This window comes from Grus americana, chromosome 6 (assembly GCF_028858705.1).
Source record: "Grus americana isolate bGruAme1 chromosome 6, bGruAme1.mat, whole genome shotgun sequence".
NCBI lineage: Eukaryota > Metazoa > Chordata > Aves > Gruiformes > Gruidae > Grus > Grus americana.
In genome coordinates this window covers 42,509,634-42,524,955 of record NC_072857.1, presented here as the reverse complement: position 1 = coordinate 42,524,955, position 15,322 = coordinate 42,509,634, and the positions used below count along the sequence as shown (strand labels likewise).

Here is a 15,322-nt window from a genome sequence, read left to right as displayed (position 1 = left end):
CTTTACTGTAAACAACCCAAACTTACTATTTTGATTGGTGTTCTGTTGTGTGTGTTTGGTCAGGAATGAAATATTTCCCAGAAGCAGACATCCATTACCTAGACAGAATCACAGGAGATGGAACGTTGCTGCCTGAGAAATTTAATGGTTTCTGTAACCTGGAGAGATTTTACAATGATCCAAAATGCCCTGACGGACACTCTTATCGGCTGCAAGCTTGGCTGTTTGGTAACCGCGTTTTACAGTATGCTGATGCGTTGGAGCATCTGCTGACCACAGGTTAGATTTCACAGTAAATCAGTTTAATTTCTAAGTTAACTTGTGAGCGTAAGCTGTGAGTAAGCTGTTCTGAAGCGCTTTGCTAGTATCTGCATTTTGAAATGAAAGGCTGTTTTGTTGTTAAGCTTTTTACATTTTCCCTCTCAGTGAATACAGGTTAAGAGTCCATTTAGGAAAATGCCCGGCATATTTTGTTAAAACAGTATCTTGTATCATTTCTAGTGAAAGAAATATGTGCCAGATCCAACTTCATTAGTTTTAATTTGGCAATCCTTGATGATTATTTTCAGAAAGACATTTTAAACACACTGAGACAGCTGTGAGTTGTTCAGCCTTTTTAAAACTCTCCCTAGACTTAGTTCCTGATAGTGTCTTTTGTTCACTCTCTCTGACTTCATTCAATACTGGTTTTGTGGTGGTATTGTTATACTTTGAGTGTCTTCTGGTGAGAAGAGATTTCGTATACCAAAACTGATTTTCCTGTTGCTCGTACTTTAATAGTTCTTTTCCAAAAAAGATGAAAAGGTGTGAATGCCAGAAAGTATCAGGCACAAATATAAATGTACTCCTTAAACACAGTAGTACTTAGCTACTGTAATGATAGGTGCAGCAGGAGAATGGCGTGTGTTCGGTATACATATCCAGTATGTTTGTGTGAGCCAAAAACTTCCTCTTTTAAATAAAATTTCTAGAAAAGCACTCAGAAAACTGACCGTAAGAGCAGTACTGTCTTTAATATTAAATGTTGCTGCCAGCAGTCTCTTGGGGCCTTGCTGACTGGGACCTACTCTCAATTGCAGGACAAGGTGTGGTGATGGAGCGCTCTCCCTACAGTGACTTTGTCTTTCTGAATGCAATGTTTAACCAAGGCTATATCCACAAGCGATGTAAGTTACCTGCGTGAAAAAGGAAATTATTTTGCCATAATCTCAGCCAGAAGGGGGTGGTAGTTTAGTTTTTAAAAAAAGAAACAAAAAAGCCTGCTTGTAAGATGGACTCCTTTAAATATTCAGAGTTGTTCATACAGTGCTTGGTTCCATGCATCAAGGACCAACCTAAAGCCACGAGACTTCCAGTTTTAATTCGAGGCTTTGGTTCTGCTTATATTTTAAAGAACATGTATTCTGTGTATTGTTTGTTTATGTCCTCTCAGCTAGAGACTCCTGTAGTTCCCTGGACGTGTGGGTGGGTGTGCTGATGAAGGCTAGATGTCCTTCAAGCAGACTGTCATCTTGCAGTGTTAGGTGGGAGGTAAATAATGAGTCAACAGGGTTTGGCCAAACACAAATGTTGCCCTTGTCTTCAAGAAGGGCAAGGAGGAGGATCCAGGAAGGTTGATCTGCAGGAAGGTGATGGAACAAATCCTCCTGGAAGCCATTTCTAAATATAGGGGGATGTGAAGGTGATGGAGAATAGTCATCGTAGTTTTATGAAAAGGAAATCACACTTAAACACCCGATAGCCAGCTCCTCATAGAAGGTTAGCTCAGTGGATGAGCAGAGAGCAACGGATACTGTTTATCTTAAGCAAGGCTTTCAGTGCTGTTGTTCATAACCTCCTCATTGATGAACTGATGAAGTATGGATTAGATATGCGGGTAGTAGATTGAAAAGCGGCTGAACTGCTGGGCTCAGAGGGTTGTGATCAGCAGCGCGAAGTCCAGTGGGAGGCCAATAGCTAGTGGTGTATCCCAGGGGAGGATACTGGGGCTGAACCAGGTTTAAAACATGGATGACAGGACAGAGTGTAGCCTCAGCAGATTTGCAGGTGATACAAAATTGGGGAGGGGTACGGTTGACGCACCGTATGTTTTTGGTGCTATTCAGAGGAACCTGGACAGGCTGGAGAGATGGTTGGATGGTAACCCCAACAAAAGGGAATGCAAAGTCCTCGCACTGCAGGCACTCGAACGCGCTGGGACACAACTGCCTAGAAAGTTTTGTGAAGGAGGAGGACCTGGGGGTCCTGATGGATGCCAAGTTGAATGTGACCCAGCAACGTGCCCTTGTGGCAGAGGATGCCACCAGCATCCCGGGTGCTGCCTGAAACAGCGTTTTGTCAGCAGGTCAAGGGAGGTCATCACCAAATCTGGAGTATTGTGCCCAGTTCTGGGCTACTGGTTGAAGAAAGGTAGGAATTTACTGGAGCAAAGCACCACGAAGGTCACTAAAACTGGAGCATCCAATGTGTGAGGAGAGGCTGAGAGAGCTGGGATTGTTTTGGCCTGGAGAAGAGAAGGGAGATGTGTATAAAATACCTGATGGTATTTATGTGTATAAATACTTGATAGGGAGGACTATTGGATGGAACCAGTCTTTCTTCAGTGGCACCTAGTGAGAGGATGAGAGGCAAAGGGCAGCAACTGAAATACAAAAAGTTCCATTTATTAAAAAAACCCCCAACATTTACTGCTGTGAAGGTAGTCAAACCCTAGAGCAGATTGTCTGGGGAAGCTGTGGGATCTCTATCCTGGAGATACTCAAACATCGTGGGGCACAATCCTGAGCCACCTGCTCTAGCTGATGCTACTCTGAGCAGAGTGATTGAACCAGATGATCTGTGGATGTTCCTTCCAACCCGAGTGACTCTGTGGTTTGGGGTTATGGGCGCTGAGCTCCTGAGCAGCGCTGTGTTACTGTGCTGGCGCCTCGTGGGTGGGCGCGTGGAGTCTCCATCCCTTGGTTAGGAATGGAGCAGTTATGTGACCAGCCACAACCAAAATGTGTGAACTTACAGCTGAACAAAAGGTTGAAAGTCTAGAAAATGACTGTAAAGCCCAGTTGTCAACTGACCCCTTAGTAAATTGCTATTGAAGTTCTTGTTTCTGCCTGTTCTTAACAAATCTGGCATTTTGGCTACTCCTGAGGTGAAGATAATTGTTTCCCTGACTGCCCTGTGTTTCTGCTGTCTTGTTTGATTTGGCCTAGATGTAGGAGTTGTGTATTTGTTTTTAACACCTGCTGTAAGTTGTAACTTCTTGCTGAATGAGTTTGAGAGCTGGTTGTAATGAACTGTGTCTTACAGCTCTGCGTTGGTGATGCAAAGCCCAGCAACCCGCAGTTTATACTTTATATAAAATTCCAACAACAAGTAATGGATTGTACTGAAATCCTTCAACAGCAAACATCTTGATTAGAGGTACTGCTTGCTGCTGCTTACTGTGGTGCCAAGCACAGTGGGCTTTAAATTTTTCATGAACTGTTTGAATTTGAAAGCCTGGCACTATGTTTCTAGCTAAGCCGGTGAGCCTTATTGAGGAAAGCTTGCACTTGAGCTAAGTTTAATGGAGCCTGTGCTATTCATGCAACTTAAATTTGAACAGATGCCTCCCCTGAACCCGCGTGGCTTCGTAATCACCAGCTATTGCCCCCAAAATGCTTTAGGTTATTGGTGTGGAAGAACTCAGTTGCACAGACCCAACCAACTCCTCTCAGATACATTTTTCTGCATGGTTATGTCCTCCAAAGTAGAGTCAGGTTGTCATGTTTTTGGAGACAAGATCCACTGTCGCTTGAGTAGAGCACAGATCTATTGAGTAACAGTAGTGCAGAGTATATCTCTGGTACAGGTGAAGAGGGATGCTGCTGGGTTGGTGACCTCTTAAAATACTTGCTTAAAATCAGCGTGATTTTGTGGTTGTATCAGAGGACAAGGCAAATGCCTGCCTGATCCTTGGGTTTCCCCCTGTGTTGGGAAAAAGAGTATGTCTTGCAAAGTTTTCCTGAAGCATGTGACGTTTCTGTTGGATGGGGCTGTTTATTTTGTGGCAGGAGCAGCCCCAGCCAGCGGTCACTCCAGGTGTCCCGAGTGCTGCAGTCTCTCCGTGATGTTTTGAGAGGCTGTCTCTAAACAATGGGGGGGAAAAAACTAGCTTTCTCTAAACTTAAGTCAGAAATAAAACCTCTCTTTGATATAACTGATGTTAGATTCTTATACCTCAGTGTAGCTTCTTAGTTTAATTGTGTTTTACTTTCTGTTTCTGGAAGATTGTTTATTCTAAAAACTTTCTGAATCCTATTTGAGGAAAAACCTACCCTAGACTTGCTATATCAGCCAAGAAGAGGAAACTGCAGATACAAAGCGGGGGGGCAGGAAGGGATGTGATTTATTTGCAAATAGAATGTGTTTAGCAAATGCAGGAAAAAACACTCAATAAATGATTGCAGATTCATTACCCAATAGGTTATAATTTTAATGCTGTTCCTATTACGCTTGTCCTCGTTTGCAACGCGTGTATGTGTTCAGCTGGGCTGCCTTTAGCTCTGCAGCGTGTTTGGTTTTGGTTTTTATACAGGTATTGATCACTACAAGGAGATCAAAGAGGTCAGTGTTTGTGAATTCCTGCCACCTCACTTGGCCATTTATATAGATGTACCCGTCCCGGAGGTGCAGAAGAGGATTCAGGAGAAAGGCAAGGTAATTTAGTCACTTGCCACAATTACTGCCTGTTAATGTCTGTTGTAATCGCGGCCTTACGCGTGAGTCCCACAGGATTTGCTGCAGAATTCTACTTCTGCAAAGCTTCTCGTCCTCTTAGGTGTAAGAACTGTGTGTTGGTGATGACTGCGAGTATTCTGGCATGCTTGCTCTAAAAATCAACTTTTTTGACTGCATCAATATGCTGTCATTTCTGTAATGAGAACCTTTGTAAAAATCATCTGCCCTTAAAAAAAAAAAATTAAAAAAAATCAAATAGCCTTTGTAGCTGCTGTTTCAGGAGTCGTGTCCAAGTAATATACTTCTTGCAGTATGCTGTAAGATTATCTGTGCTTCCTGAGTGGTGGAAGCCCCAAATGTCTGTCCCCTTCTCCAGCTTCCCCAGTTGACTGCTATTTCAGACCTGTGTTGATGTTAGCGTGGGTCACTTGTGATCAGCAAGTTCAGTTAACTTTCTGAAATTAAGAAAATCACTGCTTGGCACTTTTGTGTTAACACAGCAAACCCACCAATTTTAAACTTAAAACTAGTTTTGTGTAGGTCTTCCATGAGATAAAAAATCCAGGGTGTTTCTGGCTAATTTAATGTAAAGTTGAGAAGAAATACAGTTGCTTTTTTTCACTAGGGCAACGTCAGTCCAATCTGAGGTCATAATATGTGACACTTACCTATGGTTGATCTTTGATAGTTGTGGGACATTCTCACTTTGGCTTTCAAAACCCTTCTTTCCAAGATGTCTTTTTTTTTTTTTTAAAGTCATGGTATTGCATGGAGACTACTCTTAAAAAGAAAATTAACTCAGTTTTGTAGCATCGTCTTCAAATTACTTCTCTTGTTATATCAGTGTATTGGATTGCTGGGTTATTGAAATAGTCTTGGATCAGAAAAGCTGTAGGGTACTCTTGTATAATGGTTAATGTAAATAAGGGTTTTGGTTTGGGTTTTTTCTTCATCCTTCTGTGATATTTTGACACATGCTTGTAATTGTTCTCAGATGCATTATGAGGATTAAATGATGTTTACCTGGTACCTTGTTCAAAGGCCAAGGGAAATTGTAGTCAAGTGTTTAACTGCGGAAAGCCTGATAGATTCAAAGAAAACTTTGATTTATTACTAAAAAAAAATATCTCAGGTCTTCTAAATGCTTGGTGATGCCTGCTTCTCTCAAAGCACATGTGTGTCTGTTAGCGTGCTAGGGTGAGCTAGTAGCATTTCGTTTTGCAGTTTCCTGCTGATTTAAGAGGGAGCCTGATGATTGCCGAAGGGAAGCGACTTCAGAGCTGTAAATGGAAGGCTGCCCTTGCTGCTTTGTGATCTGCGTGGCCTGAATTGCTTAGTCTGCTGGTCCAGCAACTCTCCCCTTCTGCCCTCCAGCAGCGTAGGCCATGGCTGAACGTGTCTCTGCGCTTTAATGAACAAGATACTTTTCTGTAGGAAAACCATAGCTTTTTTAGCAGCTCCAGTGACAGAATTAGAAGCTGCTTTATGTATCATGGGAACCTGTGAGTTCTTTGCCCTTGTGAGCATAAAGGTCAGTGGTGTTTTTGAGCCCTTCTGGCAGAAATTGCTGGCGTAACTTGTGACTTCCTTGGGGCAGTGGCACTGCTGAATGTTAGCGCTTGTTTGGGGATGGTTATTTTTTGGAATTCTGCCTTCTTGGCGGGTAGAGTGTTGGCTGGTATTCAGCATGCTGTTGTTGCAGCGCACTGGAAAAAGAAAAGCCCTCCAGTGGGTCCGACAAGCAGACACATGGATCCTTCCAACATAATGGACATCTTGGATGAACATTTCAAGCGGGAAATGTAATTTTAATTTTAGGATTGAAGTGAAGGAACACATGGTAGATTAGAGAAATTCTTTGCGTTTTGCAAATATGGCATTAAAGTACACCGTGCGGAAGATGAATGGTTTAGCAGCAGATATGATATCCATGAAACTTCAAAGAAAGATTCTGGAGTGGGTGGTTGGAGTGGATGGGTGCCTATGCACTCGTCTGAAACTGTGGAAATGGATGCAAGTTGGCCCTCTAGTTGAAAATGCAGATTCAGACAGTCTTCTATTTCCTGGATGTTTATATATAAACTTTTTTGAATGTGCAGGTAGGATTGATCACTCCTTGGACAGCTAATCTTTTTGAGGCTGTTGATGTATGGTTCTCTTAGTTTATGCGAACTCAGGGAAAATGAGGTGATTTCTGTAACAAACTGAAATAAATTAGAAGGAAGTTTTTCTCTTTCACATTCTTCCATTGAACCCACCTTTCCATTTCTAGATTCACTAGTGTGTCGGAAGAATCTTACTCGTATGGCTAATCATTAAAACCATGGACATAACAGTACAGGGCAAAGCAGTGATTAATGCAGACTGATTTGTTCCTTAGGCTACTCCAGATATTTAATGCCACGTAAGAGATTCTAAACATTCCAGATGTCTTAAGTCTTGAAACTTCCATTAATGTGTATGTGGTTCGCTTGGATGTTTGGATGTTTGACTGCTAATCCAAGAGTGAGCTCTTGGCAGATGGGGTAGCAGTGCCTTCTGCTTAGGCTGGAATCTGTGCTGGTGGGAAATGAAAGAGAACTCATTTCACAATATTGTTTTCTGTTTGTTTTTAGCCATATGAAAAAAAGGTGTCCCCTTTGTATCTCCAGGACATCGAGGATGCTTACAAGAAAACCTTCTTACCAGAGATCAGGTTAGCAAACCAAAATGTTCTGTCTGTTAAGTCTTTGAGTAAAAATGCATGTGAATCCTAAAATCTCTGCCAATATAAGCAAATAAAATCATGTCATGTGAGAAATCTTCCCTGTGCTATGTGGTGCAGTATTATGTCCTAATAATGGGGTATTGCATCCGTGACGTAACTATTGTGTAACTTGTGTGTAGTTACCTCTGACGTCTAACATAGCCTGATGCCAGTGTTAGAATATTGGAAGATTAAAAATGAAGTCTTTTTAGGTGGGAGCTTTATAAAGCAGCATTGACTCTTAAGAGGTTCAGAGTGGATGAAGTGTTGTACAGTGGTCAATTAACAAAATTCAATACCTAATACATTTAAAAGCTAATGAGCTCTGATCTGCAATATGTTTTTTCATCCTGCTGTCTCGGCATTGCAGCTTTGCTGTCATGGAGTCAGATACAGGGAAGCATAAAGTTTTTTCATAGTTAAAAGAGCAGTTCAGGAGCAAAGCCAGGAATGTGGTCTGCAAAACCAAGTTCTATCTCCCTTTCTGACAGTATTCTGTATGTGGTTGGCATCCACACCTTTCCTTCTCTTTCTGTTAGCTTGCAACACTGGTTGGAGTGCTTTCTTGGAGTTATGTCCAAAATGCCACAGCTATAGCTGTGTGTTTGCGTGACCTAAGGAGAGTGTGATGCAATATTAGCTTTTCTCAGGCCTTTTTGGAGAGTTTGGAATTTTTCTCTCCTAAAAACCTCATTTCAGTTGTCGTAGCTTTGGCTAATTTCTTGATAGTGGCATGGAGGGAGAAGAGAAAGGCTTTCAGGTGAGGGACTGTTCCCTTTGCTAGTTCTGTTTCTCCACCTGATGAGGCATACACCTGATAGCCTTCCACGTTTGAAAAGGATTTGATGGACTTGTTGGTGCTGGTAAATAAAGACTGCACTGCTACCTGCTCCGAGAGATTCAAGGTGGTGGTCGCTGGGCTCCCTGGCTTTGTCCAGCTGGGAAGCAAGAATGTGTGTGCTGTAAACTTGAGATGAGACTATTACAGTTTGCCAGCTATCCCAATTCTTATAAAAGAGCTCTAACAAAAATCAAATTGTCCTAAAAATTGAAAAGCATGTGGACGTAAGCAGTCTTGGTCCCTCAAACACATAGCTTTCTGAAAGGGTAACTCTTAAAGGTCACAGAGCCAGGCCTGCTTGACATCAAAACGATCTGTAATCGTGCAAGATTCGGTGTGTCCATGAAGTTGATTGAGTTGCATTTAAGTCAAAGTAGATTTTCAGGTATATTGCAGCCTGCTTGTTTCCCCTTGCTTTTTTTGCTCCATCTCCCAGGGTAAATCAGCGTAATTGTGCTGTCAGCAATTGAACTGAATAACTTCATATCGAGCTCGTCATTCATACAGGGCAGAAATTGTTGGTGTGATGTATGATCAGCTGCCTCCTGGTGCAGCTAGCGCATGGCTCTCAGAAGGAAACGGGCTCAGGATGGAGAGGGAGGGTGGGAAACCTTGTGACTGTCATCCCCCTGAGGGCAGAACTGGTTTGAATTCACTGGCGAGGAGAAAAAAAAAAAAATCTTGCTCGTTCTTTGGATCAAATTGAGCCCCAGAAATATACCATGGGTGTTTAGTGAAGCTAAATCCTAGACCTGGTCCTGCTGTGATTTCAACTCTTTCCCCTTTGTATGTGGTCAGTGCACCTGTTAAACAAACACCCTCTGGTTGGCATCCTCATCAGTGGGTAGGCTTACAAAGCTTGTCAGATCAATCTTTGTGCTTGGCTCTGAAGGACGTCGCTGTCCCCTTGGGTGTGGGGGAGTTGTGAACGGGTGAAACTTCAGCTTTGCGCATCTCTGGACCTCGCTGATGGTTTGTATGTTGGATGCATGTACAGAAGCTTCAATTGTCTTTAACTCTTTGCTGGCTTGCGGAGTGATGCAGTGACTTATATTCATGCCTGACTGTTAGTCTCTAGGCAGACTAAGTAGTGTTTGATTCCCTCAGTCTTGAGGATGACCAAAATCTGGTTCAGACAGGCTAAAAAGAGTTATTATAGACTGTTGAACAAGCTGCATGCTTTCCATGTTCAAGCTTATGTTTGCTTGTTCTCTTGCTTTATTTTCCTGCTGCATTTCAAGAAGTCTAGTTTGTTACTTAGCAAAATTCCCGCTCCCTTGTTCCATTTAATTGGAGCAACTTGCTTGAAGCAGGGTGATTTGTAGTGGATATTTGCTGTCTTAACACGAATGTCTTCCAGTGTTTCTTTTGATAGTGATTTGTGAGCCTGGTGCTGTGGCAGGTACTACCTCCTGATTTTGAACAGATAACTTTTGTTTTTCGTTTGATTTTTCTTTTCCTGGACCAAAGCCCTAAGGTTGCTAATGGTTTCTTTCATATCCAACACTGCTTCCATTGAGCAGCTCTTTTCTCTTAATGAAAGCCCTTATATTCTGCAAAGTACCAAGTGATTTGATCTGCATTGTTAATGCAATTGCCAGTGTAAGACTGGTGAAGTCCGATCTCCCTTTGGTTACGGGACAGTTGATATTGAAGATGCTCAAGAGTGTGTGCTACTCTGTCACAGCAGCTCCCTTTGAAAGGAGGCCGGTTATTTTCTGTCTGTGACTGTGGAGTGGCGTGAAGCTTTCTGCTTTGTTCTCAAGTTGAGAACAAACTCTTTGAGTAGTTCCCCTGGAGCACCAGTTGACTGTAAGAGCTGAAGGGTTTGTAGGAATAAAAGGCATTTCATTGGTGAACTTTTTTTACCAGAACTGTTTCCACTGATGCCGGTGTTAATGCAGACCAGGAGCTAGTTTGGACTGCTGCGGTTATAAGTTATTTTGATAATGTATTTAGAGCAACCTAGATTGCCAGCCTTAATCCTGATTAAACTCGGAAGTGGTTGTACTAAGCAAAAAGTCTGCAAATTCTTCTCTGTGCTCCTCAGCTTTGCTGTCTGTTTGATATAGAGTGCCCATTGGGCATGCACCTTTACTTTCTCTTGATTTTTTTTTTTTTTAATTACCTAAAGGGAAGGTCTTCCAGGGCAGCTGGAGCAGGTTTGGGAACAGCTTACCCATGGGTGGCTGCGCATATGTGGTAGTGAAACGTGTTCATATAGGAACCCCTATCATGGCCCTGCTCTGCAAGCAACTTTTCTATGAAGGCTCCTGTATGAATGAGAAAACAATCTTGTAACCAGGAAGCTATTAACCTGTTTTAAATGTTTTTATACTTACAGATTCTGCTGCCTGCATTGTATTGTTAGCTCAGTTTTAGTAAATAATGATGAACGAGTGTATTCTTCTCTGAAAAAATTACCCACAAGTATTAATATACTGGTAAAATGTCTACTGCAGTTTTGGTTAGACTGGTTGAAAATTTCACTTGGCTTCGGATGATTGGGCAACTCTAATTGGGGCAAGTATCCACATTAGTGAAATGGAAACAAATTTATAGGTGGGATTTTTACTTTTTTTTAACAGAAACTATGTAGATACCACAGGCCATTTGTCCTTTAAAACCAGCTTTCCACCAGGAAAGAAGCAGCTTAAAGGTCTAACAGGAATTCTATTTCCATAATTCTGTTTTCTAATAGGAATTCTATTGCAAGAACTCTACAAGCATTCTAAAAAACTGTAATGATTCTGGTTCTGTGTTTGTGCCTTTTAACTTCATTTCTGCTTCATTTTGGAACAGCGGGGAGAGGATGGGTAGAGCAGTTGTATCAGGGGAATTAAATTTTTTTTCCTCTTTGCAGTGAGACCAGTGAAGTTCTGCAGTACACAGCAACTGAGGCAGAGGATGTGGAGAAGGTAAGAGTTTGCTGCATATGTTATTTTTTTTTTTTAAACTTCCAAGACTGAAATATAAAGAGAACACATTGTCCTAGATAAAAACTTAGTGTTTGAAGTCGTTGGTGGGATGGGCAGGGCTCTGCATCGCTCGGTTTGGGAACTAAGGACATGAACCAAGAGGTGAGTCACCTCCAGCATTCAGCAGAGACTTTGTCTCCCAGTATAAGGTCTGTCTCTGCTGGCTTGTGCCATTGTGCAGCTTCCTGTGGTCCAGGTTGGTGCATACGTTCCTATGTGATAAAATAGCTGTTGTTTTCCAAACATTATTTGGTTATAGCAAAGAACTGGATAACTAGAGTTGTTATAAGCTTTGTAACCCTGGATTATTCATCTGTATGAGCTAGCACGTGGTATCTAAACTGCAATTTTTTTTCTCCAAATGGCTTTGGCAGACATGTTAGTCCTGGACCGAGCCAGATAAATTGCCTTTTCATTGCTAGAAATAAACCATCTCTTATGTGACAGGATTAACACAAGATTGCTGCTTCCTCCTACTCAACCGTGTTCTTTTTTGGAGTAGGTGTAATATCTTTGCCTTATTTCAGCAAACATTCTCACTCATGGAGGGTTACTAGTGGGATAACAGAAGCCTTTTGCTTCCCCGTTGTTAACTTCTCTCTGTAGCTGCTGTCCCCTGCCGGAAGAGCAACGAGCCTTTTGTAATTCTGGACAGGTCTGTAGTTGAGCCCGTTTCAGTTCTGGGGATGAAAGTTACACAGTGAATCCTTCAAAACTCAGTTGAATTCTGTAGTAGCGATAAGGATCTCAGCTGCACTAAAAATACCTTTTCAGATGTGTCTTGCTGATGTTAATATTTTCATCCTCTGTGTTTCTTGTTTGAAAGCTGACAATCCTTCTAGAGTCCACTTCATGCTCTCCTTTCCTCTGTTAGAGGGGGAAAAGAAATATGAGGCTGGTTATGTTGCTTTTTGCTGTAGGAAGTAGGTCCAGACCTTTATGCAACAGTATGCAATTAATTCCTAAATCAGTTGGGAAGAGAGAAGTGGCAGGGTGATTACTTTGAGATGGAAAACTTACTACCTTGGTGAAGCAGAAAAGTTTGGGAAAACATAACAGGCTTTTTTCCCAAATCAGATGCAAAAGGAAAAGAACATTTGTTTCAGTATTCCAGCGCCTGTCCACCAACCTGCACTACGTGTGACATCCAGCAGGTAGCAGGCCATCTTACTGCATGTAGTAAGGTTTGTGTATAGTTTCGTAGGGGTAATTCTGTCTTAGAGCCTTTCCTAGCTAAACCTCCAAGTCAGTGCTTAACTAAAGATCCTTAAGCCCAACATTGGCACTCATAGCAAGGGAGGTTTCTGACTGCTTAATGCCTTTGTGGAGTTATTTGGGGAAAAAAAAAAAAGCCTATTACTGCTGTGCTCACGTGCTGATGGACTGGGTTTGACTGGGATCAAGTTAATTTTCTTTGCAAGAGCCCATCTGGTGCTGTGCTTTAGATCTGACCAAAACAAGAGTTGATAACCCACCAGTATATTTTTAGCTATTGCTGAGCAGTGCTTGCACAGCATCAAGGTTGTCTCTGTTTTTTGCTTTGCCCCCTGCGATTAGGCTGGGGGTGGGTGGAGGTTTGGGGGGGACACAGCCGGGGATGCCTGACCCGGCCTGAGCAAAGGGATATTCTGCACCATGTAACGTCACGATCAGCAAGAAAACTGGGGGTAGGCTTTTTCCAAATTAGCTGAGAGCAAGGGGCCGGAAAATCTCCTGGATCTTTGAGCTTGGTTCCTGCTATCGACAGTAAACTCTCTCCTCTTAAGCCTGACTTTGTTGGAACAAAGTGTGGGTTTTAGTTGGCATTGTGTAATGACAATAGGCTGCACCTAATATCCTCGTGTTCCCATTCAAAACCTTTGTGAAGCAGAAAATATTGATAAGGACTTTCCTGGTCCTAAAAATATAAACTGCACTTAGCTGCCTTGCTGTGTGGTTCTAGGTCTTTTAGTTCCCTTTATGAGAACATGGTTGTGTGCTATGTTTCAGGTCCTGCCCTGTCATGACTGGACTTCTGGATGCTTTCCCCTTTATACTAGAAGTTATCATTATTAACTGGTAGACTTGTGATGCAGTTTGAGTTTATACCCGCAAAACGGACTGGTGGCTTCAGTGTGCCAGCAGATAACTAGAAGTTCACTGTGAAATCGCACTTAAAGGCAACTGCTTGCATTTGGAGTAGTGCAAAATCTCTAAAATCTCTGAAAATGAGGTGGTTTTGGAAGCTTCAAAAAAACCAAAGGCCTTTCCCTTTGTTCTGAGATCAACTGTATTTACCAGCTGACAATTCTGACATGAATCATGTGCATAAAAAAATAAAGTATTGCTTTAGTGGTGGTAGAGGCGCCCTTGCTTTGGTAGTAGGTAAGGTGTGTAGCAGCTGGTAGGCACTCCTTGTCCAAATTCACTCACCTGCAGCCACAGTGAATATTCTGCTTTGCAGTGAGAAGCATCCTCTGTGGCACAAAGGATCAGCATCCCAGGAGTAATATGTTCTCTGTCACGGTTTTAGATTTTTTTTTTTTTTGGGGGGGGGGGGGGTGGGGACACGACACACGACAAAAATAATGAAATGGGAAGAAGCTGAAATGAAAAAAAACCACCCCGAGGTCAGGGTGTGGATGAGAATATTGAGCAATTATAGTTAGTTTTTTCTGGATAACATAAAGGAAAGGATAAGATTTGAGAACCGTGGTGTTTCAGGAAGATGGATGTTTGATAGAAGAAATAAGAGAAAGTTGGGGGGGTTATTTGCTTGTTTTCTCCCCTTCCTTCTCTCTGAGCATGTCCTGAAGTGGTCAGAATAAAGCAGCTTGTTTCCTCCCTAGATTTTTTTTTTTGGTAGTAAAACTCATTGCTAGAGATTTTATTTTAATCCTTTAAATCAGGGTTTAAAGTCAGTCTAAAGCTCTTATTGCTCAAGTAGAGGGTCTACCAAGCCTAGCAATCTTGTGTCATCACTGTACATAGGGTCATCGGTGTGCACTGATGTAGTTCTTAATTTGGTTGGACAAATCTGGACTAGAGGGAGGATTATTATTTTGAAGTCAAAGTACAAGACGGTATCATTTTCATTGTTAGATGTTAGCTCTAGGGATTGGTACTCTTTCTACTTCAAGGAATAAAGTGGAGTTTTGTGGTTTGTTTTTTTTTTTCCCCGTTCTGTGCGGATTCACTTGCCTTTGGAATTAAATAGTTGAAGTTTGGAAATAAGGGTTGGCAGGAAGGATTTGGCTTTGGCTTGTAGGATGTTTGTTTTGCACAGGTATATCCTGTTGATAGATAGCAATGTTTAACTGTTAGCTACCTTCAGTCTACAGATTATTTGCTGTGTGATTTGGGAGCTTAAATTTTTTATGACCTTATAGTTTAACAGCTTTTGATTTGCTCATAGGCATACACAGCTCAGCAATGACTTTTGTCTCTGAAGTGTGTTTTAAAAAGATCAGTCGGGGGTTCATACTGTAATTAACATTGGTAGTAGCGTCTAAAGGAGCAGTAAGTGCTGAAATGAGCTTCGTTAGGGTGTTTCAGACTGCTTCTACATGATGATAAAACTGGGAATAAAAAGTTAGCTAGTGTGTTTGCTTAAACCAAAATTGTTTCAGTTCCTCTGTGCTTGTGAATAGTGTTTTGTATTACGTATCAGTTTTATTCAGTGCCACCAGCTTGCGTAAACCGGTGAAGACAGGAGGCTGCTGACAGACCAGCTTTGTGCCGTGTCCTTTGCCAGTGCGGAAGCGAAACGCTCCAGAGCTAGCCTGCCTGAATTTCTCGGTTGCAGCTGGGCTGAGCTCCTTCCTGCACGCTGTGCTCTGGACTTCGGAGGGCTGTAGCCTGCATTGCTCCTTGTGTCCGTCTCTTGCTTAAAGAAACAACCTGTGAGGAAGGAGTTTGGCGAAAATTCAACTGATGGAGCAACTTGTTGGGGTTGGGTGGGTTTGTCCCCATAAGGGACGTGAATAAGAGCGGTGGCACCTTCTGCTGCCCGTAGCCCCCCCAGCTCTTCTGACAGCAGCGCTCACCAGATCTCTCTGAAAC

General features: G+C 42.2%; 1 protein-coding gene across 3 annotated transcripts in view; it reads left to right on the top strand.

Moving 5' to 3' along the window:
* The window catches only part of NDUFA10 (NADH:ubiquinone oxidoreductase subunit A10), a 42,365-nt gene that overhangs the window by 1,989 nt on the left and 25,054 nt on the right, over positions 1-15,322 (top strand). For all 3 annotated transcript variants that reach the window (XR_008577678.1, XM_054830323.1, XM_054830324.1), the window contains exons 3-7: positions 64-279; positions 1,080-1,166; positions 4,574-4,695; positions 7,332-7,411; positions 11,167-11,221. Coding sequence is in view for 2 of the 3 variants with exons in the window: in XM_054830323.1 (XP_054686298.1) it covers positions 64-279; positions 1,080-1,166; positions 4,574-4,695; positions 7,332-7,411; positions 11,167-11,221 (560 nt within the window). In the remaining variant the exon portion in view is untranslated. The remainder of the gene's footprint in view (positions 1-63; positions 280-1,079; positions 1,167-4,573; positions 4,696-7,331; positions 7,412-11,166; positions 11,222-15,322) is intronic.